The sequence below is a fragment of the Arachis ipaensis genome, chromosome B08 (assembly GCF_000816755.2).
Source record: "Arachis ipaensis cultivar K30076 chromosome B08, Araip1.1, whole genome shotgun sequence".
In the NCBI taxonomy this organism is placed as follows: domain Eukaryota; kingdom Viridiplantae; phylum Streptophyta; class Magnoliopsida; order Fabales; family Fabaceae; genus Arachis; species Arachis ipaensis.
In genome coordinates, this window is record NC_029792.2 from 4,795,427 (window position 1) to 4,818,330 (window position 22,904).

The following is a 22,904-nucleotide window of genomic DNA, read 5'->3' on the forward strand; positions in this document are numbered from 1 at the left end:
TCTATTTTAGTAGTTATTTTTACCATTGCTTATTTAAAAAGAATGTTATTGTTATTTTGTATATATATATAAACACAAGAAAATTGGAGAGAGAGAGAGATCAGAGTGTCAAGAAATTAAAGAATGGCGTAACAAGAACTGAATTGTGAAGCTCAAGTTAACGCTACAAAAAAAGACTAAAAGCTAATCCTATCAGTTTGTACTTTGTAGTGTAACAGTGTAACTGTTTTAGCAATCATGATTAACCAACTAACTAACTAAGTAATTAACAAACTGAAAGTGCAACTAAGTGATGACTTGTAACAAACTAACAGCAAATGAAGACACACACGTGCATGCATGCCAATGCAAATGCATATATAAATTAACCATTCCATTTCCTCTATAAAAGTCCCTCTGGCATTAGAAAAAAGAAAACTTGAAGAGCTCACTATTCAAAATTCAACCTTTCAGCTTTTTGCGAAGAAAAAAAAAAAAAAACCCAAAGCCATAGCATGCAGCACCAACAACAACAACTACTGAAGCTGCATTATTGGATGATGAGTCTGAAAGAAAGAGAGCTGAGAAGAAGGGGAAGATGCCTTTAGAGAAGTGGAAGGAGGTGCAAACATCATCGCCAACTGAAGCTGCAGAGAAGAAGAATCAGGGGAAGAGAATCGAGAGGTCTCGAGAGGGGTTGGAGAATGTTCAAGATCCTGCACACCCGCAAACACCACCAGCTGAACCTGAAGTATCTTCTGCCAAGAATCCAAGAACCGAATCACCCAAAATAGGTCAGTTTTATCTTTTTCTTCATACATGAAAGAGGAAATAAATTCTTTTCAGCACTTCAATTTTCAAAAGAAAAGGAGAAATAGATGTAGATGATGATTGAACATTTTCTTGTTTCAAGTTTTTTTTCTCTGAGTATGTAGGACTTTTCGTACGTGTGTGTTGTACTGTGAGAAATTAAAGATGGAATAATGTCTATGTTTTATGATTTGTATATGGAAAAGTATATGCAACGAAGTCAAAAACTAAACAAAACCACATTAATTTATAGGGAAATGCTAGTTATATAATATTAATCAGTTTTTAATCAGTCTTTAAATAGATTTAAATAATATTTAATTATTTTTTTATTAAAACATGTTCCTATTTTGTAGATACATATTTATAAATAAATTTAATTTAAATTTTAAAATCTACCCACTTCATTGGTAGTTACGTGACTTTGCTTTACTTTAGGAACTTCAAGTAACAAATAAATTTTTTTATTCCTTATTCTACTCTACGGGACTTTCACAGTGCCTTAGTGAATCCAAAACAAAAAAAGTACCTTCCAGCTGAATTCTTCCTCTCGTTTTCATTGGTGAAGACGTATCACCATCTTTCAGAGCTGAAGCACTCCCTCGTTCTGCATTATTGAAAGGTAAGTAGGTAACACTACTTTCCACACGTGTTTATATAATTTATTAAGAAGTATCATGTTCAACATTTCTAATTATATTTTACTTTAAATATAAAAATTCTATTGTTATTTAATTGGAACAAGGTTGATCTTATTTAATTTATTAATAGTTGTTACAGATAAAATACTTTGTATGTAAGTAGTTTGAGCAAAGAAGCAAAAAAAAATATGGAGTTTAAGAGAGGATGTAGATAGTATGGTCATAAAAATTCTGTTATTATTTTTCATTTCTAACACATCTGATAGTATGATATTTTATTCAAAATATTTTTAAAACACATCTAAAACTATGCCAACTTTAAATATATAAATTTAAACGTTAATAATACAATTAATCTTTTGATTTTTTATTCGATCAAATGCATATAATATTTATTATTTAAATTATTAGTTGAATTTTTTTCGATACTTATTTGAACATTAACGTTTTTAAAATTATTATAATCAACAATTAATTTAAAATTGTATTATTTTTTTCGATTATAACACATATGATAGTATGATATTTTATACAAATATTTTTAAAACACATCTAAAATCGTGCCAACTTTAATAATACAATATAAACGTTAATAATACAATTAATATATTTATTTTTGATTCGATAAAATGCATATAATATTTATTATTTTAACTATTAGTTGGATTTTTTTCGATACTTATTTGAACATTAACGTTTTCAAAATTATTATAATCAACAATTAATTTAAGTTGTTTATTATTTATAAAAAATATCTAACATATATTATGGTATTAGTTGGAATTTTTATTACTTGTTTGAGCATTAATATTTATTTATCTTAATTTTTTTTATTGATGTTATTGGTGGGTATTTTAGATAATGGTTGAAAATAGTTTATTTCGTAAATTTGTTACACATTCAAAATAATACAATCGAACTTATAATATTGCTAGAACACATCCAAAAATCTATCAAATAGCACAAGATTTTTTTTGGTCTTATTGATCCAAACCGTTTAAGCAAATGGACACTTGGTTATTAATTTGCATATATTTTAATTAATTACAATTTTGTCTTTTTCTAATATTATAATGACCATTATTTTATTTATAATATTAGACATCAACATGGCATTTGCTATAGACTTGAACACGCAGTCGTCGTCAGAAGAAATTCACTCATTTGATACCCATATTGATATGGACGATATAAATATTTGTAATAGCTCAAGCAATTCTGCTATAGAAACTGAGTGCACGACTGAGGTAGTTGACATTTTTTTATTTGAAATTTTTTATAATGTATTAATTTATTCTTCTGATATTTATGGCCGACTTTTTTTCTTGCATGCTAATTATAGGTTATATTTTAATATATATATTCCTGTGAACACATCCAAATATCCGAGTAATGGCACTATAAATATATATGTATGCACGTATTATTGTGTCATTTTTGTGCCACAATCCTTGTTAGTATGTTTTGTTTTTTTAGGTCATAATTTATCCCACCATTTATGATGAGGAGATTCCAAAAGTGGGGATGCTATTTGGAACCATCGAAGAAGCACGCCAATTTTACTACAACTATGCCAATAAAGTGGGATTCGAGCCTCATATAAGAAACACTAACTTCGACAAGAATGGAAAAACACCCATTAACCAATCCATACAGTGTAATAGAGATGGATACCGAACAAAGAAGAATCCGGTAACCCATAGGTCAAACACAGTCTCATCTGTACACTGTAAAGCTCGCATCTATGTGAAACTTGACACAGAGCTTGGAAAATAGATACCGTCGAATGTAGAATTAGCTCACACGCATCGATGTGATCCCATTTTGTCATGGATGTTTAAGAAAAACAGGGAACTCACCATGCACGTTAAGGATGTCATTGAGCGCAACGACCAGGCTGGTATACGACCTTCGAAGACTTTTCAGGCGCTTGCTGATGAAGCTGGTGGTCATTCTAATCTGAAATTTCTTGAGAAGGATGTTAGAAATTATATATCTGGTAAACTCCGAATCAATGGAGATGATACTGATGCGCAAGAGATGCTGGACTATTTTACCAGGATGAAAGAGCAGAACCCAAATTTCTTCTACGATATTTGTCTCTATAATGACAATAGTCTCAAGCATGCATTTTGGGTGGATGCTCGATCAAGAGCTGCTTACGAGTATTTTGGTGACGTGGTGTCATTTGACACCACATACAAACTCAACAAGTAACTTCTTTTTCTTGGTTTATTTTTTTAAGGATTCATTAATTTACAAGCTCACTGAGTGCCCCACGTGTTGATTTTTTATAGATATGAGATGCCAGTTGCAGCATTTGTGGGTGTTAATCACCACGGAAGGTCATGTCTTTTCGGGTGTGCTTTATTGGGCAACGAAGAGACTGAGTCCTTTGAATGGCTCATGCAAACATTTATAAAATGTATGAAAAAAACACCAGATGGAATCTTAATTGACCAATGCGGGGCCATGGCAACAGCCATTCGAAATGTCATACCAAACACTAGGCATAGATTGTGCATTTGGCACATCACGAGAAAGATACCCCATAAACTTGGAAAGTTGAGCCGATATGAGGAAATTAAAGCTACAATGCATGGGATTATTTGGGAGTCTCATTTGCAAGAATCGTTTGAAAGTTCATGGTATGACTTCATTGAAGAGTACACCCTTCATGACAACAACTGGCTTAACGGTATGAATACACATCCAAAACTTGATTGGTCTGTTTATTTGTCGTTTTAAGTGTTGACTAGATTTTGTAAAAAAAATGAACTTAAGCTAAATATCCTTTCATGCATGTTTAGTGACACAACATAGGTGACTATTTTAAAAGCAAATATGTCTTTCAAATGCAAATATCTATCATATTCGCAATATATGGGTCCCTGTTTTTCTAGAACATGAATTTTGGGCTGGCATGAGGAGTACACAACGGAGTGAGAGCATGCATTCTTTCTTTGATAAGTACCTAACGTGTAGGAGCAGTTTAATTCAATTTGTGCACCAGTATGACAATTGTCTTGCAGATAAGGAACAACAGGAGTTGGAATGCGATGCAGCAGACAATAGGGGCCTGATCCCATGTGTATCGAACTCTCCTATTGAGAAGCAGTTCCAATATGAGTACACCAACAACATATTTCGCAATGTTCAAGCCGAATTTATCAAAAAGTGTGACTGCAACCTGTCTCCAAGGGCAGTGAAGGACAACCAATACTTCTATGAAGTGACTCAACAGAAGATAATTAAGGGGATGTCTTTTTACAGCGAGTATGAAGTTGTATTTTGTCCTATTTCACACCAAGTTAGGTGCAACTACTTTAGGTTTGAGTCATATGGTATCCTCTGTTGCCATGTTTTATCGGTTTTATCCCAATGTAGGGTTGACAAGGTGAACTCGTCGTATATACTATCTCGATGGAGCAAGAATGTTTATCGTAAGCACACTCATATTAGAAGTAGTCACGACTCACGACGTTCTAATGAAAGCATGAATATATTTAGGGGACTATGTGTTGACTTCTACAATGTGGCCCAAGACTTTGTGCATGACAAGGAGGAGGCTGATATATTGCGTTCCGCTTTTGCAAGTGCTAAAGTGGCACTTACCGAGCATCGGGCAAAACATTCAGAAAGTGTATGCACAAGTGAGTGTCCTGATAGATTAAATGCTTTGTGGAGCCCTCCTCATGTGGTACCTAGGGGCGCCCAAGCTTCAAGAGACTCGAGGCGGATGTGGACCGGAAAATTAAGAATGGTACTAAGAAGCGTCGAGCTAGTAGTAAACATACAAAGGTTAGTTATGATGGCCATGGTTTATACAATTATCTTGCTCTTGTTATATTTTTCATGTGTTGAGCCTGTTGAATTTAAGATATTCTCATATGTACAGGAAGTTGCAGCTGTTGAAGGAGACAAACATTTAAACAAGGCCACCGAGAGACGCATTACTGCTAGCAAACACCCTAAGATTTATTTTAGTGTTTATTGCTAGAGAGTATGTTATAAGTTCTGTATTTTGTAATTTAAATATTGTTCATGTATGGATGCAGGATTTTGCTCCTATTGAAGAAGACTGTTTCACCCACAACACCTTTTCTTGTATCCCTGAACATTTTCATCATGCAAAAAATACGCAAATGGATTCCTTAAGCTCGGGGGGATTTACAACATTGTTGAATTCGTTCCAGAACCCTTCTATTCATGTAAGATTTTTGCATATGAGAACTTTTTATTTATATATTAAGTTGTATTCATCCATTTTTTGTTGACATTAGTTTGTTATATTTGTTTGTAGGCGCACTCTTATAGGAATATTGACTAAAGGATAACACATGCAATAGCAGCTCCAGCATCTACATATTCCAAATCCCAATTTTATATTAGGGTGTGTCCTATTTTTTTTTTTGACAATTTCATTTCTATTTCTGAATTTTCGATGTGTTCTAATTCTTTTTTTATCGAACAAAAAAATCATTTTTGATGTGTCGTAAAAGGGTAGGGTATGTTTCTCATTTTGGAGTTGTAATTTGTTTAATTAATATGGATGACCTTATCTATGTTATATTACTTAGCAGTTGCAAAGGCTAGGTTTATTGGTTCAAATAAATGAGTTTTAGATGTGTTCAGGAACCAATTTAAAAGATGAGTTATGATTTTGGATGTGCTGCAAGTCAATTTAGTTAGCAGTTGGAAACAAATTTTACCTGGCATAACCAAGCTTATGCACAGTGAATGAACAATTATATAAAAGATAAACATAGCAAAATAATTAAGCTTACTTGAGTCTCCTAACAGCATAAAAAATGACATCCTTGATTAAAGAGCATAATATATCCATTTTGATAACTAACTATATCTGAATGGAACTGCAGAAATACTTACTTCCTCAATTAAATGACTAATAAATTGTGGAAATAAAAAAATCACGTGACAATTCCTTTAGAGTATTTTGAGTAAAGAAGCAAAAAAAAAATCTAGAGGTTAAGAGAGAAGATGTAGCTAGTATGGTCATAAAAATTGTGTTTTTATTTTTCAATTATAACACATCTAATAGTATGATATTATATACAAAACATTTCTAAAACACATCCAAAATCGTAAAATTACTAGTTTTTAAATATAAACGTACGGAATACAATTAATTTTTTGATTTTTTATTCGATAAAATGCATCTAATATTTATTATGTAAATTATTAGTTGGATTTTTTTCGTTTCTTATTTGAACTGTTACAAAATAAAATATTTTGAGTAAAGAAGCCAAAAAAATAATCTAGCGTTTAAGAGAGAAGATGTAGCTGGTATAGTCATAAAAATCGTGTTCTTATTTTTTAATTATAACACATCTAATAATACGATATTATATACAAAATATTTTTAAAACACATCCAAAATAATTTTATTACTTGTTTGAGCATTAGTATTTATTCATCTTAGTTTTTTTTATTGATGTTATTGGTTGGTAGTTTTAGATAATAGTTGGAATTAGTTTATGTCGTAAGTTTATTACACATACAAAATAGTACAATCGAACTGAACATATTTTTGGAACACATCCAAAATTCTATCAAATAGCACAAGATAATTTTTTTTTGGCCTTACTGATCCAAAATGTTTAAGTAAAACGGACACCTAGTTATTAATTTGCATATATTTTAATTGCTGTATCCACAACGCATGAACAATTAACACAAAAGATAAACACATGAAAATAACTAAGGCTAAGTGAGTCTCCTAACAACACGAAAAATAAAGAGATGATATCCTAGATTAATGAGCAAAATATGTCCATTTTAATAGCTAATTTTATCTGCACAGTGCTATGTTTTTCTGTTTCTCCTATTGGCCCTCCTGCATGCTGCCTCTTCTGCTCTTCTTGTTAGCTCAGCAGTGTTTGGCGCAGTCCAAGGATCTCTCAACTCTTTTCTTTTATTCCTTTGAGGCGCACGGCGTAAAGGGGCATGGGCAACAGCCTCCACGGTATTCAGATAACCATTCCACGGATCAAGCACGATGTCTAGTAGGTACTTCCTCCTCATTATAGCCATGTCTTCCTGCATGCATTAATGTTCAATGTCACCAAACGATAATATCATAAAAAATATTAGAAACATTGTTCTAAATGGATCTATGGCCTACCGTTGTCCAAACTGGCACAACATAATCATCCATGTCAAGAGTTTCTGGATCCCATGAGTCCATGAATTTAATGACAAAAACTCCGCAGTCATAACTATCAATCAAGATAAAAGCAAATATGCATCAAGTTAATTTGGTGTTGATACCCAATAAAATAAGACATCACATTGAACCATACTTGTTTGGTTGAATCGGAACATCTACATAAAGGGGCTTTCTTATGCCCTCGTCCGAGACTTTGTACCATGAAAAAGTGAGTTGGGCCAACTTGTCAATAAGCTTGGCCTGTATATAAGAGGACATACCAAAATTAGTCAAATGCAATTGGTTATTGATCTTAATTGGACATGATTGAAATTTGTATCGACCGTGTTTATATTTACCGCATATTCATCCACTTTCACCCTATGATCGGTAAGAGGGGGTCTAAATAGGGAGTCAAGAGCAAAGAATGTCGTACTTTTTGGATGAAAAACATACAACCACCAGTGATTATCCAGGCAGATGGGTACAAAGAACTGCATCATAATCGGATTTTATTTTTCGATACTCTTACAAAGATACAAAGGGATGTACAAAAAACTTTATACTTGTTGGATGTAATATTTTTGAACATATATCGTATGTCTCTTGGCTGCTTCTACCTTGTTGAACAGACGGATCTCGTTCCCCCAATATTCTGCTAACCCCACATACTCTGAGTTGTGTTTGTCCTCAAATTTTTCAACATTCATAGGTGTCATAACACGACCCTGTACACATTTAGTCCGTATTAGTTTATTACTAAGTGTATCGGTGTAAGAACAAGTAAAAAGTAACATTGATATGTGTTCATCATACCAATATCATTGAATTAATGCAGTAGAAATCTTCTTGAAACCTCTTGGCTGGGAGTCCATTAAAGAGTGCACACATGCACTCTATCACCTGCACATGCATAAAAGCATAAAGAACAAAATGAAAAGAGATGATAAAAGTAGGTTAAAATTATATATATAGTTATTATTTGTTAGATTTTTTACCCAACCGTCGACCCATTCCCTCCTTTTTAATGTGTTCAGATCTCTTCGTGTTAGGTCCAACGTATAACGTGTCCGGTACCACACGATAACTTCATCCAACGGATTTCTGTCATCTATTACCCATCTGTACACCTTCTCTTTTGCATCTTCATCAAAATCCGGTGGGATTATAACTGGAGCAGGCGTTGGTGGAGTGTTATTGACAGATGTTGGTTTCGAGGAAAGCCTATTGCACTCTTTAGCATCATCTTGGGGTATTCCATGATCAACCTCGCCGCTTTCCATATTATTCACACTTCTGTAGGGTCTGGAATACACAACCATATCTAAACACTTTGATGTCCTGCACTCCCCAAATAAAAGATGGACAGCCAATCCAAAGAAATCCAGTTTACAATCGCTTAAATACTAGTGTACATATTGTATCCCTAGATTGAAACAACAATAATTAATACATGTACTTACTTTACACTCGATTCATTGACAACATGGTGCTCTTCGTTGCTCATGGGGCTAGGTGCTCCACATTCAACAATAACTTCTTCTTGGAGCTCATGACTACACACACTATGTACTTTATGTCAATATAATATAACACAAACAGAGTAACTTATACACGTCTAAATTAACAAAATGGCATCCAAATAATTGTGGAAACACATCCAAATTGATACAAATAATATTTACTCATTTCAATACTATTATACATATCGCATAGGTAAATTTTAACAGTGGTAATTAGTAAACGTACTTACTTTTCAATACTAGCAATGACAGCTTGGTGTTTTTCGTTGCTCACAGGACTAGGTTCTCCACAATCAGCAACAACTTCTTCTTGGAGCCCATGTCTACACACACTAAGTCATTTAACTCATTATAATAGGACTTACTTAAACACATCTAAAATTACATAACGTTACACATTTAATTGCTGAAACACATCCAAAATGATACAAATACATATTCTTTCCAATACTAGTGTACATATCATATAGGTAAATTTTAACATCAATAATTAGTAAATGCACTTACTTTTCAATTCTAGCATCGAAAACTTCTTGGAGATCAAGACTATACACACCAATTCGTTCAATTATTAGATAATATAATGAATAATTGCACGCATACAAATCTAGCCACAAAAGGAAGGAATATAAATACAATTTTAAAGAAAAATGTCATTTAAACTTGCCTTTCCTGCCGGTTTTTGGTGCCACTCAACACTCGATCTCGAGATAAGGGAACATTAATTTTATCTGAGGATGTTGAGCCTGGGTTCTCTTCATGACATAATTCTTTATCACTAACGTCAGCCTCGGTGAGAAATTCTTCCTCATCTGACTCGGCAACAATTTTTTTCGGCCTTTTTCTTGTTCGCTCCTTAGTTCGAGGTCTAACTTGTGCACCCCATCGCTTATCATGTGTTCTCCTTTGTGGTTCATCGACGTTGCCCTTTTCCCTCTCGGATTTTCGTAATTCATCAATCTTCCGAATTAGACCCTATTACATATATTAATTAATTCTCAAGCCTAGGTTCATAGTAAAAAAATTAAATACATGTACATATGTATCTATACCGATTCCCGAACTTGTTCTTCCTTTACTGCTTCTCTAAGCTCAGCAACAGTCCATTCCTTAGTCCATGGTTCACCGCCACCAGAATATCCCCTAAGATCTCCGTGTTTGTTCGTATGCAAGTAAAGTATCTGCCACAAAAACACATGAGAAAATTAGCACTACCATTCAAGCGAATCTAGGTCTAACAAGTGATATGGCTCAACTTACCAAGAGAGCAAACATGCATCCATCAATAGTCCTTATGCCATCTTCCTTATATTTCCTTAAGCCCTCCTTAACACAGTCATAGATGTGTCTACCCCAAAAAAATCTCATTGGATTACGCACATCTATCACGCCCGGGATGAATGAATTGGTAATATACTTATTACTGGAAGCAAAGAGAAAGGCCTTCATGACAAATATTATGAAGTAGCGCCGAAACTCCTCCTTTTCTACTTCTGTTGTAACCGAGCATCTGATAACATGGGTCTTAACCTCTTTTTGGGTTCTGCCTTCAAAGGTATCTATGAGGTTACGATGCTTCTTCGGATCTAATTTCGGAAAGCTATCACCTGTAACACGGAATCCATAGGGTTAAGAGAAGTAGTATTACATCCAAAAGATAACATATATGTATTTTACATTAAATATATACTTTACGTATTACCATTTGCAGGGAGTCCCAATGCTTGACCTATCACTCGTGCATTCACCGGTATGTCTCCGGTCTCAACTTCCAAATGCATTCGATCCTTGTTATATGACCGTGCCAGGGCGACAATCAAATCTTGGTTCATCGACCACTTAGGGATGTGCCTCAGGCATCCAAAACCCATTTTCTCAACTTCTTGGTATTTGATCGGATATTTATCTTTTAAATGCTCCATCATATCCGCAATGGCAGTTGGAGAGCAGCGGGTATCAAGTGTTTTCTAAAACATTGAGCCACTAGTTAGTATATGTGAAATTGTGTACCTCACTTGCAAATCTCGAAAATTTTTAAAGTGAGAAACAAATTACCTTTTTAGGACCCTCTGGTTTCTTCGGTCTTCCAACTTTGTTCTTGACATTGTTAACATTAGATTCATCAAGTCTACCATCGGAAGCCTTACTAGCTGCTGATTTTCCTTTCTTTGTACCAGATGAAGTACGTTTTTTAACTAGCATTATGATTCTACACTGCACATTGTTCATATAATAAGGTTAGACATAAAGTTTTCACCGAAGACACTTGTAGAATTGAGGTAACAATATAAACACATCCTGAATCGTAATAATCCACACTAATTACTTAGACAAGTTATTGTCTTTATTCTCAACCCAACAAATAGATATATTTCTTTTAATTGCAGTGTAACCAGCTCATGCAACCCACCCAGCAAGCTAATTGACTATGAAAGCCATGTGACAAAAATAATACCTTTCGACCATTAACACACTATAAAATAGAACTTAATCATAATTTCCTTGCATCCGTCAGAGTTAATCCATTCTAAAAAGTAAAAACCTCAAAATTAAGAAAATTAATTATTATTAGGGGAAGATAAGAAAGTTTTCATGTAATGCTGTAACACTTAAACACACAAATAAGAATATTAGTCACCAGCTCATACAACCAACCCAGCAAGCTAATTGACTATGAAAGCTATGTAACAAAAATAACATCTTTCGATCATTAACACACTACAAAATAGAACTTAATCATAATTTCCTTGCACCCGTCAGAGCTAATCCATTCTAAAAAGTAAAAACCCAAAATTAAGAAAATTATTTATTATTGGGGGTAGAAAAGAAAGCTTTCATGTAATGCTGTAATACTTAAACACACAAATAAGAATATTAGTGCTCAAGTCTAATAATCGTTCAAGCCTACGATATGAATTTCAAGCCTTCGCTCATTTCTGACCCAATTGCAGTAATAGCTACATTGATATAATGTAAAGCAGCAACCATGAACACACCCACAGATAGCGATTACTGGAAGCTTACCCACATAAAAAACTCGATTCAAATATGTGAACACTTCCAAAATAGAGAAATTGCACATGCAAAGATAAATTCACATTACAATATATATGTAAATCTTCTCAAGCCATTTTATTCGGAATTTAATTTTCAAATTAATAAAAAAATTAAAACTTTATACAGAATAACAAAAAAATTAGTGGTGTCAGAATAATCCAAACCTCAGTTAAGTCGCCGGCAACGACGATGGGCTTGGAAGGAGAGGAATGCAGCGTTGTGGATGTGCGCCGTGGTGGAGGAAGCGGTGACGCAGACGAACGGCGGCAGGGAGTGACTTCTCTGGGTTTTCAATGTGCGCCACTGAGTTGCCGTTGTGCGTCTCTAGTTTTTGGATATGGGGCGTCGACGATGAAGGCCAATGAGGACGGTGGTGCAGGCGCACTGAGGCAGGGGGTGAAGTCTCTGTGTCTTCAGAGTGCCGCTGAATTGCCGTTCTGAGTTTTTGAGTTTTGGATGTGGGGTCTTGACGTTTTCTTACTTCTCTTCTTCTATTTTGAATGTGTTTACTAAATCATTAAATGATTTAATATTTAATTTAGAATTTTAAAAGTTAAATTTCAAAATTTTGAGTAATTTAAATTTATGACGTGTATTTAAATGATAATGTATTATTATATTAAATATATTAAATTTGAAACAGAAATTTAAAATTTAAATTTTAAATTTTAGTTTGATTTAATTTGTATTTTAAATATAGATTTAATTTTTAAAGACACTAAATCTATTTACAACTTTTTAGATGTGTTTGTTTTAATTTTTTTGAATTATTGTAAGAAATGGCTGAATATTGTACCATTGTTAAAGGATGAATGCACGAGTGATAGGTCAAGCATTGGGACCCCCTGCAAATGGTAATACGTAAAGTATATATTTAATGTAAAATACATATATGTTATCTTTTGGATGTAGTACTACTTCTCTTAACCCTATGGATTCCGTGTTACAGGTGATAGCTTTCCGAAATTAGATCCGAAGAAGCATCGTAACCTCATAGATACCTTTGAAGGCAGAACCCAAAAAGAGGTTAAGACCTATGTTATCAGATGCTCGGTTACAACAGAAGTAGAAAAGGAGGAGTTCCGGCGCTACTTCATAATGTTTGTCATGAAGGCCTTTCTCTTTGCTTCCAGTAATAAGTATATTACCGACTCATTCATCCCGGGCGTGATAGATGTGCGTAATCCAATGAGATTTTTTTGGGATAGACACATCTATGACTGTGTTAAGGAGGGCTTAAGGAAATATAAGGAAGATGGCATAAGGACTATTGATGGATGCATGTTTGCTCTCTTGGTAAGTTGAGCCATATCACTTGTTAGACCTAGATTCGCTTGAATGGTAGTGCTAATTTTCTCATGTGTTTTTGTGGCAGATACTTTACTTGCATACGAACAAACATGGGGATCTTAGGGGATATTCTGGTGGCGGTGAACCATGGACTAAGGAATGGACTGTTGTTGAGCTTAGAGAAGCAGTAAAGGAAGAACAAGTTCGGGAATCGGTATAGATACATATGTACATGTATTTAATTTTTTTACTATGAACCTAGGCTTGAGAATTAATTAATATATGTAATAGGGTCTAATTCGGAAGATTGATGAATTACGAAAATCCGAGAGAAAAAAGGGCAACGTCGATGAACCACAAAGGAGAACACATGATAAGCGACGGGGTGCACAAGTTAGACCTCGAACTAAGGAGCGAACAAGAAAAAGGCCGAAAAAAATTGTTGCCGAGTCAGATGAGGAAGAATTTCTCACCGAGGCTGACGTTAGCGATAAAGAATTATGTAATGAAGAGAACCCAGGCTCAACATCCTCAGATAAAATTAATGTTCTCTTGTCTCGACATCGAGTGTTGAGTGGCACCAAAAACTGGCAGGAAAGGCAAGTTTAAATGACATTTTTCTTTAAAATCGTATTTATATTCCTTCTTTTTGTGGCTAGAGATTTGTATGCGTGCAATTATTGATTATATTATCTAATAATTGAATGAATTGGTGTGTATAGTTTTGATCTCCAAGAAGTTTTCGATGCTAGAATTGAAAAGTATGTGCATTTACTAATTATTGATGTTAGAATTTACCTATATGATATGTACACTAGTATTGGAAAGAATATGTATTTGTATCATTTTGGATGTGTTTCAGCAATTAAATGTGTAACGTTATGTAATTTTAGATGTGTTTAAGTAAGTCCTATTATAATGAGTTAAATGACTTAGTGTGTGTAGACATGGGCTCCAAGAAGAAGTTGTTGCTGATTGTGGAGAACCTAGTCCTGTGAGCAACGAAAAACACCAAGCTGTCATTGCTAGTATTGAAAAGTAAGTATGTTTACTAATTACCACTGTTAAAATTACCTATGCGATATGTATAATAGTATTGAAATGAGTAAATATTATTTGTATCAATTTGGATGTGTTTCCACAATTATTTGGATGCCATTTTGTTAATTTAGATGTGTATAAGTGACTCTGTTTGTGTTATATTATATTGACATAAAGTACATAGTGTGTGTAGTCATGAGCTCCAAGAAGAAGTTGTTGCTGAATGTGGAGCACCTAGCCCCATGAGCAACGAAGAGAACCATGTTGTCAATGAATCGAGTGTAAAGTAAGTACATGTATCAATTATTGTTGTTTCAATCTAGGGATACAATATGTACACTAGTATTTAAGCGATTGTAAACTGGATTTCTTTGGATTGGCTGTCCATCTTTTATTTGGGGAATGCAGGACATCAAAGTGTTTAGATATGGTTGTGTATTCCGGACCCCACATAAGTGTGAATAATATGGAAAGCGGCGAGGTTGATCATGGAATACCCCAAGATGATGCTGAAGAGTGCAATAGGCTTTCCTCGAAACCAACATCTGTCAATAACACTCCACCAACGCCTGCTCCAGTTATAATCCCACCGGATTTTGATGAAGATGCAAAAGAGAAGGTATACAGATGGGTAATAGATGACAGAAATCCGTTGGATGAAGTTATCGTGTGGTACCGGACACATTATACGTTGGACCTAACACGAAGAGATCTGAACACATTAAAAAGGAGGGAATGGGTCGACGGTCGGGTAAAAAATCTAACAAATAATAACTATATATATAGAATTTTAACCTACTTTTATCATCTCTTTTCATTTTGTCCTTTATGCTTTTATGCATGTGCAGGTGATAGAGTGCATGTGTGCACTCTTTAATGAGCTCCCAGCCAAGAGGTTTCAAGAAGAATTCTACTGCATTAATCCAATGATATTGGTATGATGAACACATATCAATGTTGCTTTTTACTTGTTCTTACACCGATACACTTAGTAATAAACTAATACGGACTAAATGTGTACAGGGTCGTGTTATGACACCTATGAATGTTGAAAAATTTGAGGACAAACACAACTCAGAGTATGTGGAGTTAGCAGAATGTTGGGGGAACGAGATCCGTCTGTTCAACAAGGTAGAAGCAGCCAAGAGACATATGGTATATGTTCAAAAATATTACATCCAACAAGTATAAAGTTTCTTGTGCATCCCTTTGTATCTTTGTAAGAGTATCGAAAAATAAAATCCGATTATGATGCAGTTCTTTGTACCCATCTGCCTGGATAATCACTGGTGGTTGTATGCTTTTCATCCAAAAAGTGAGACATGTAATGTTGTAACACTTAAACACACAAATAAGAATATTAGTGCTCAAGTCTAATAATCATTCAAGCCTACGATATGAATTTCAAGCCTTCGCTCATTTCTGACCCAATTGCAGTAATAGCTACATTGATATAATGTAAAGCAGCAACCATGAACACACCCACAGATAGCGATTACTGGAAGCTTACCCACACAAAAAACTCGATTCAAAGATGTGAACACTTCCAAAATAGAGGAATTGCACATGCAAAGATAAATTCACATTACAATATATATGTAAATCTTCTCAAGCCATTTTATTCGGAATTTAATTTTCAAATTAATAAAAAAATCTAAACTTTATACAGAATAACACAAAAATTAGTGGTGTCAGAATAATCCAAACCTCAGTTAAGTCGCCGGCAACGACGATGGGCTTGGAAGGAGAGGAATGCAGCGTTGTGGATGTGCGCCGTGGTGGAGGAAGCGGTGACGCAGACGAACGGCGGCAGGGAGTGACTTCTCTGGGTTTTCAATGTGCGCCACTGAGTTGCCGTTGTGCGTCTCTAGTTTTTGGATATGGGGCGTCGACGATGAAGGCCAATGAGGACGGTGGTGCAGGCGCACTGAGGCAGGGGGTGAAGTCTCTGTGTCTTCAGAGTGCCGCTGAATTGCCGTTCTGAGTTTTTGAGTTTTGGATGTGGGGTCTTGACGTTTTCTGACTTCTCTTCTTCTATTTTGAATGTGTTTACTAAATCATTAAATGATTTAACGTTTAATTTAGAATTTTAAAAGTTAAATTTCAAAATTTTGAGTAATTTAAATTTATGACGTGTATTTAAATGATAATGTATTATTATATTAAATATATTAAATTTGAAACAGAAATTTAAAATTTAAATTTTAAATTTCTGTTTCAAATTTAATATATTTAATATAATAATACATTATCATTTAAATACACGTCATAAATTTAAAAGACACTAAATCTATTTACAACTTTTTAGATGTGTTTGTTTTAATTTTTTTGAATTATTGTAAGAAATGGCTGAATATTGTACCATTTTTAAAGGATACCTAGTTGAACTATAATTTTTATTAATAATTAATTTTAAATTTATGGAATTCAAAATTTAAAATTATTTAAGTAAACCTAATTAAAATCTATAAAAACCTTCATCTTCTCTCTCATATTAACCTATCCACCTCGAATAATCACACACAGACCTCTCTCTCTCACCAATGCTGCTGGAAGCGCCAGCGACTTCCATGCTCTCCAAGACACCCTCAACAAGCGCATCCAAGACAACTGCTTCAACACGAAGTCCACCTTCGACTTCGTCACCGACAAAACCTTCTCCTCTTCCCTCCTCAACCACCTCTTTCAAACACTATCCATCATCAACCGCAGCGTCACTCCCAAGAACACATTCGAAGCAGTTGAAAGCTCCATGAAAGAAAGCTAGCTGTTGGGGTAGTGAGGATAAGGACTGGATTTGCCTAACACTCCTCTCATGATTGATTATTTGTTGCTGACATAGCTTATTCTCTTGAATCCACAGGCTCTTGAGGGTTATGGTGCGGTCCATGAGCCAAATTATCGGTGAGTGCAACTGCTTGTTGCTTATCATCACTACGGTAATATAAAACCTTAGGCAAATTTGTATATATAATGTATATTATTTTATACTTTATAGAAATGCTTCATTATGGTATAATATGGGACATGATTATCTCAAGATCTTCTGTTGATCATGAGCCGTATAATCAGATTGATGCCTACAGGGAAGTCGATATCGACACGTTCTCAGAATATGATAAGTTTCGAGATGGTTATGGCAGCATTGAAAACTATGGTGATTGAGGATATGATAAACCTGCCAGGTTTGGAGGACATGACCGTGATGATTATGCATATGATGACTATGGCTACAAGTCCCGTGCTTCTCATCATCGTAGGGATTATAAAAAAAATATTAGTTTAAAATGAAAAAAAACATCTTAATACTTAACAAAAACAAGGTTCGAAAAATCGGACCGATCATCAAACCGTTCTAGTCACTGGTTTACTGGTTCATTGGTTTAACCGGTCCAATCGATGGTTCAACCGAAAAAACCGTTTTAGAATAGAATAATAAATAAATTATAAATAAATATCTTAAAATATAATTATAGTTTAATATAAATTTTAATGTCTTCCAAATATAAAGTATTACATCAACCAAAATCTAATATAACCTTTGATTTTATAATTATTAACAATTTATCATTCATTAGTCATTATATATCACTATTGAACTTATTAAAATAGTCACAAAAAAATTAACTAAATCAATAACAAATATTCGATCATCTACTCATAGCTAAGCTCAGCATCATAGCATGACAAATCAGCAACAACCAATAATGTAACCAGAAATTTCCAGTCTCAATGGGAAGATACCAAGTCATCATTGAATCAGAAGGCAAAGAACTCTTGCTGTTGATATTTTTGTTATTGATTTCATCCAATCTTGATCTCATCCACGAAAAGGGCCAATGAAGGGTGACAAGCCTCATCAAGCTCCTTTGCTTGCCATTCTTGGGGCTGTCAGCATTCTTCTTTGAGGAAACATGCCATTTCCACTCCCTATAAACAACTAGACATTAGAGACATTCTCTTAACAACTTGATATGAAGTAAAGTAGCATTAGAAGTTAGAACACATGGTATCCTTCACAGTTCAAGTCTCAGTGTGGCATCTATCAGAATTCAGAAAAATCAATGTCTGATCTTATTCTTCATAAATATATTCAAAAAGGACGGATACTCACAAATTTAGCATGATTTTGAAATAGAACAAGAAAGAGGGCAGCTGAAATCAATGGTAACATGATGGCAAGGCACGACAGAGGCAGCAACAGAGGAAGCAGCAAAGGCTTCACCCTTCGTGCGCCTCCTCCCGTGACCTCCACCCCTTCTTTCCCTTAAATGAAATATAAATCAACAATTCATTGAACTTAGATTCATATTCAATCACTTATAAGTTCATATTTTCTTTTTTTATCAATTACAATCTAAGCATAATTTCTTCTATATCAGCCTTAAATGTATTAAGGAATTATAACACAAACAATGTCCAATTACCTTAACTTAGAGACCTGAAAGCATATCATAAGATAGGAATAAAAGCCATTCCTAAAACATGAAGCGGTGAAATGAACAAATATGCAGCAGTACAAAACCTTAGGACAAACAACACAATACAATTTTTTCTACTCATCAAGATTTTTAACATAATTTTAACAAAACCTCAGATGTCCATGATGGAGGAAGTGGCTTCAAGGATATAAGGGACTTCAAAAACACCAAGAATGAGAAACATTATATGAAGTAAAGTAGCATTAGAACACAGGATATCCTTCACACTTATCATATTCTGGGAACGTGTCGATATCGGCTTCCCTGTAGGCATCAATCTGATTATACAGCTCATGATCAACAAAAGATCTTGAGACAATCATGTCCCATATTATACCATAATGAAGCATTTTTATCTATAAAGTATAAAATAATATACATTACATATACAAATTTGCCCAAGGTTTTATATTACCGTAGTGATGATAAGCAACAAGCAGTTGCACTCACCGATAATTTGGCTCATGGACCGCACCATAACCCTCAAGAGCCTGTGGATTCAAGAGAATAAGCTATGTCAGAAACAAATAATCAATCATGAGAGGAGTGTTAGGCAAATCCAATCCTTATCCTCACTGCCCCAACAGCTAGCTTTCTTTCATGGAGCTTTCAACTGCTTCGAATGCGTTCTTGCGAGTGACACTGCGGTTGAGGGTTACACTAGCTGATTCTGATAGAAAGGCTTTTGGTGGTACCTTAATACAATGTAGCTATAAGAAAATTTGACTTATTCCTTTACTTGTTTTATCTCTCAAAGTTTATAAATTGTTGTATGGAACCATGTTACGCCAGTGATTTTATTATTTCTAGTACCATTAAAAGTTGTTCATATCTAACATGAAATTGATAAATTGTGTTGTCTACCTCCATAATCGATTGGACTTTCTTGAATTGCAATGTGATCATACATCCTACTAACTTCTGTTGCTGCTGCTAATCATCATTAGATAGCGCCGAAAAGAAGAAGAAAAAAAAAAGAATAAGAATAGAAAGAAGCTGTCTGCCTCTACAAGTGGTGGTGCTGATGTCCGTGCCCCTTTCCCTTGCGTGGAAACTACTGCGGATGATGGATTCTTTGATTCTTTCGGATCTGGTGGTCAATAGAAGTAATAAAGAAAAATATTTTCAGAACAATGTGATTAGTTTGATTTCTAAGAGGATTAACTTTTTTGTGAGGATAGCATACGATTGTTTGTTACAGGTCTGTTAAGAGCTTGTTTGGAAAGTAAACAGGTCTGTTAAGAGCTTGTTTGAAAAGTATTTGAGGGTAAGAAAAGAATTCTATTTTTTTTAAGAAAAGAATTTATTTTCTATTTGAAATTTAATTTCATGGTTTGGAATAACTTTAATATACTTATAGAATAGAATTTAATTCTTTGCTTTGGAATAACTCTTACATGAATTAAATTTTTTTCTTTTACAATTTTGTCCTTAATAAAATTATTTTATTAAATCTTCACTTATTTAAATAGGGATATTTTTGACATTTGACATGTTAAATTAAATTGGTGTGAGAATTGATTAAGTTAAATTGATGTGAGAATTAATTTTAAAATTAGGCCACTTTTAGTCTGATTTGTAAATGAAAGAGAAGTGAGACTTGAAATTCTCAAAGGAGTCTAAATCCTTTCTTTTTACTTAGTTCCAAAATAAGAAAAAAGAATTCTAATTATAGAGTGAATTCTAATTTATAAGTTTTCAAACAAACTCTAAATAAATAAAGTAGACCATGTCTTGTGACTTTGGATATTATCATTGACAATTTTATGGCCTGTCTCAATGTACACACATTTATTATTAAATATTTGATAGTTATCTGCTGCTGAGATATATATAATAGAAGTAGTTGTTGAGAACGGAGAAACATTAAATGATTTAACATATTTCATCTTATCATTCTTTATTATTAATTATTTGTAAAGATAACTGTATGTAAATTTCTACTTGAATCTATTTTGTTTTGATTTATTTTGTTCCGTCAAGAATACACTTCCGAGATATAGCTCACCGCTATTGTTTGTCTATTACTTGGACACCGACTCTCTAAGTCAAATAAGAATCTACTAAAATGAGGGTGAATAGAACTGACATTATTGGAGTTATGACTATGTTTCTGATTTGCCTGTCCGCCTAGTCCTTGTATTTATTGTTGTTTTGCGTAACTGAACTCTCGTTACCTTCTCCGAGATTTTCTGCAAGTCCTATAGAGGTGGAAGCAGTTTTTAAAATGTTTTGATTAAGTATCCGAAGTATAACTGTTATCTTCCGAGTTATAAGGGTTAAGTAACCTATTTAATAGACACTAATATCTTTCATAATTTGGTTATAGGTAATATCATTCTCTTAAGTCTTAACATATGAAGAGACATGGAAAAGTTTTAGATTAAGAGATTGATTTGTTTGAAAATGGCAAAGGTTGGAAATGGCCTCCCTTCTGAATCGCGCATGCATCTTGGGAACCGCTCCGTTTCCGATTCAGTGGCAAAATTTGTTTGATGGGTCACAAATTATATATAAATATATAATAGAATCAGAGAGCCCCTGCTGCTGTGTTTTGCCTTCTGCCAATGCCCTCTGTTAATTGCTCAAAAGTTTCACGTAATGATTTACGATTTGACAATTATGCTTATTACATTAATGATTCAATCTAAGCTTTATATTATGTTTTTTTTTATAAATCTCTTATATTTGAAACTTGATATGCTAAAGATGGCATCAAAGTACAAGAATTGGGGAAGCTTATCCCTTATGAGTTGACTGTGAATCCTGGACAGGTACCATCCTATCACACTCTTAAATTTCTATTATATCAGTTAGGATTTAACCGAGGCTACATGTTAAAGGTCATTAAAAGTTATCAATCTGTTAGAATCCAAGAGAAAAAACTGAAGAAAATATTATGTGTATTTAAAATTATGTGTAGATACAAGATGGAAATTAGCTATTTATAGAGATATTTACAACGAAAATCATAAATATCTTTAACTATCAATTACTAACTACAATCTAACATCATTACAAATTAAAAATGAATAAACCAACATAATAAGGAGTTTTGGTTTAAATTTGGTGCAGGATGTGGCGAAGGAGATATTGGAGGCATGGGGAGCAAGCAATCGGTTTGGTTGCATACTTTCTGCTTCTGGTAGTATAGCAAGAGCCGTATTTGGCAGACCAAACTCAAATGAAATTCGTATATATGAGGTACAAAGCAACAATGACTTATTATGTTCATGCGTGTCATTGTTTCATGTTGTTGTCCACTTATTTAATGCTTTTGTGCAATGTGCATGCAGGGGAGCTTTGAGATTCTGTCAATGTCTGGACTTTATATGCTGCGAGACGATGGTTCTGAAGCTTCGAGTTTGAGCATCACACTGGCTGCTTCTAATGGAACTGCTTTTGCTGGTACCCTCATCAACACCTTGATGGCCAATGACACTGTTCAAGTAAGAATTTTTAGAGTATCTCTTAACTTATTTTTCACCTGTTCTCAGCGTTTGTAGTTTTTTTTTTAAATATTCTTAATATTATTTTTAATATTTTTTATTTGTGTCAAAATTATCTTGGACATTAACTACATCTAAAATGTTAAGGATAAAATTTAAAATATCTAAAAAAAGTTTTGACACAAAATAAAAAAATTAGGGATAAAATTAAATAAATAAAAAATATTAAAAATAAAATTGAATAAAATTAAACATTAAAAATATTTTTTTAAAAAAATTGATACTCATATCTTCTTACAACTAGAAAAATGACATCTCTTTTATCTTATTCTATTGTCACATAAATTCTTTTGTCAGGTTGTAATTTTTATACAATTTTAACTTTGTTTTTTCAATTGTGTCTTCTCATCTAATGACCTTTATTAGCATATCTCTTAATTAATAATAAATTTAATATATTAGTA

General features: G+C 33.7%; 5 protein-coding genes across 5 annotated transcripts; 4 read left to right on the forward strand and 1 right to left on the reverse strand.

The window, feature by feature from the left end:
* On the forward strand, positions 3,291–5,138 carry LOC110265208 (protein FAR1-RELATED SEQUENCE 5-like). The gene is made up of 5 exons (XM_021108076.1): positions 3,291–3,643; positions 3,728–4,128; positions 4,463–4,706; positions 4,818–5,055; positions 5,100–5,138. Exons 1-5 carry the CDS (start codon positions 3,291–3,293, stop codon positions 5,136–5,138), a joined length of 1,275 nt encoding a protein of 424 aa, XP_020963735.1.
* On the reverse strand, positions 9,778–11,317 carry LOC110266166. The gene is made up of 3 exons (XM_021110240.1): positions 10,825–11,317; positions 10,383–10,729; positions 9,778–10,303 (listed from the first exon to the last, which is right to left on the reverse strand). The coding sequence occupies exons 1-3, from the start codon at positions 11,045–11,047 to the stop codon at positions 10,169–10,171; spliced, it is 705 nt and encodes a 234-aa protein (XP_020965899.1). The 5' UTR covers positions 11,048–11,317; the 3' UTR covers positions 9,778–10,168.
* Positions 12,988–13,960, forward strand: LOC110265209. Its single transcript, XM_021108078.1, has 3 exons — positions 12,988–13,033; positions 13,129–13,475; positions 13,555–13,960. Exons 1-3 carry the CDS (start codon positions 12,988–12,990, stop codon positions 13,687–13,689), a joined length of 528 nt encoding a protein of 175 aa, XP_020963737.1. The 3' UTR covers positions 13,690–13,960.
* Positions 14,672–15,764, forward strand: LOC110266167. The gene is made up of 3 exons (XM_021110241.1): positions 14,672–15,261; positions 15,359–15,445; positions 15,534–15,764. The coding sequence occupies exons 1-3, from the start codon at positions 14,938–14,940 to the stop codon at positions 15,699–15,701; spliced, it is 579 nt and encodes a 192-aa protein (XP_020965900.1). The 5' UTR covers positions 14,672–14,937; the 3' UTR covers positions 15,702–15,764.
* On the forward strand, positions 20,941–22,606 carry LOC107610408 (AT-hook motif nuclear-localized protein 6). The gene is made up of 5 exons (XM_021110242.1): positions 20,941–21,200; positions 21,321–21,589; positions 21,701–21,765; positions 22,067–22,195; positions 22,288–22,606. Exons 2-5 carry the CDS (start codon positions 21,559–21,561, stop codon positions 22,495–22,497), a joined length of 435 nt encoding a protein of 144 aa, XP_020965901.1. The 5' UTR covers positions 20,941–21,200; positions 21,321–21,558; the 3' UTR covers positions 22,498–22,606.

Excerpts from the sequence above, each read along its gene's own strand:
- LOC110265208 (XM_021108076.1), top strand. The coding sequence starts at position 3,291 with ATGCACGTTAAGGATGTCATTGAGCGCAACGACCAGGCTGGTATACGA. Across the intron at positions 3,644-3,727 it reads ACCACATACAAACTCAACAA|ATATGAGATGCCAGTTGCAG; the intron begins GTAACTTCTTTT and ends GATTTTTTATAG. Across the intron at positions 5,056-5,099 it reads TGGCACTTACCGAGCATCGG|ATTAAATGCTTTGTGGAGCC; the intron begins GCAAAACATTCA and ends GTGTCCTGATAG.
- LOC110266166 (XM_021110240.1), bottom strand. The coding sequence starts at position 11,047 with ATGATGGAGCATTTAAAAGATAAATATCCGATCAAATACCAAGAAGTT. Across the intron at positions 10,730-10,824 it reads ATTGGGACTCCCTGCAAATG|GTGATAGCTTTCCGAAATTA; the intron begins GTAATACGTAAA and ends TCCGTGTTACAG. Across the intron at positions 10,304-10,382 it reads GATGCATGTTTGCTCTCTTG|ATACTTTACTTGCATACGAA; the intron begins GTAAGTTGAGCC and ends TTTTTGTGGCAG.
- LOC110265209 (XM_021108078.1), top strand. The coding sequence starts at position 12,988 with ATGAATGCACGAGTGATAGGTCAAGCATTGGGACCCCCTGCAAATG. Across the intron at positions 13,034-13,128 it reads ATTGGGACCCCCTGCAAATG|GTGATAGCTTTCCGAAATTA; the intron begins GTAATACGTAAA and ends TCCGTGTTACAG. Across the intron at positions 13,476-13,554 it reads GATGCATGTTTGCTCTCTTG|ATACTTTACTTGCATACGAA; the intron begins GTAAGTTGAGCC and ends TTTTTGTGGCAG.
- LOC110266167 (XM_021110241.1), top strand. The coding sequence starts at position 14,938 with ATGGTTGTGTATTCCGGACCCCACATAAGTGTGAATAATATGGAAAGC. Across the intron at positions 15,262-15,358 it reads GGGAATGGGTCGACGGTCGG|GTGATAGAGTGCATGTGTGC; the intron begins GTAAAAAATCTA and ends ATGCATGTGCAG. Across the intron at positions 15,446-15,533 it reads GCATTAATCCAATGATATTG|GGTCGTGTTATGACACCTAT; the intron begins GTATGATGAACA and ends AAATGTGTACAG.
- LOC107610408 (XM_021110242.1), top strand. The coding sequence starts at position 21,559 with ATGCCCTCTGTTAATTGCTCAAAAGTTTCAC. Across the intron at positions 21,590-21,700 it reads TAATTGCTCAAAAGTTTCAC|ATGGCATCAAAGTACAAGAA; the intron begins GTAATGATTTAC and ends GATATGCTAAAG. Across the intron at positions 22,196-22,287 it reads ATGAAATTCGTATATATGAG|GGGAGCTTTGAGATTCTGTC; the intron begins GTACAAAGCAAC and ends ATGTGCATGCAG.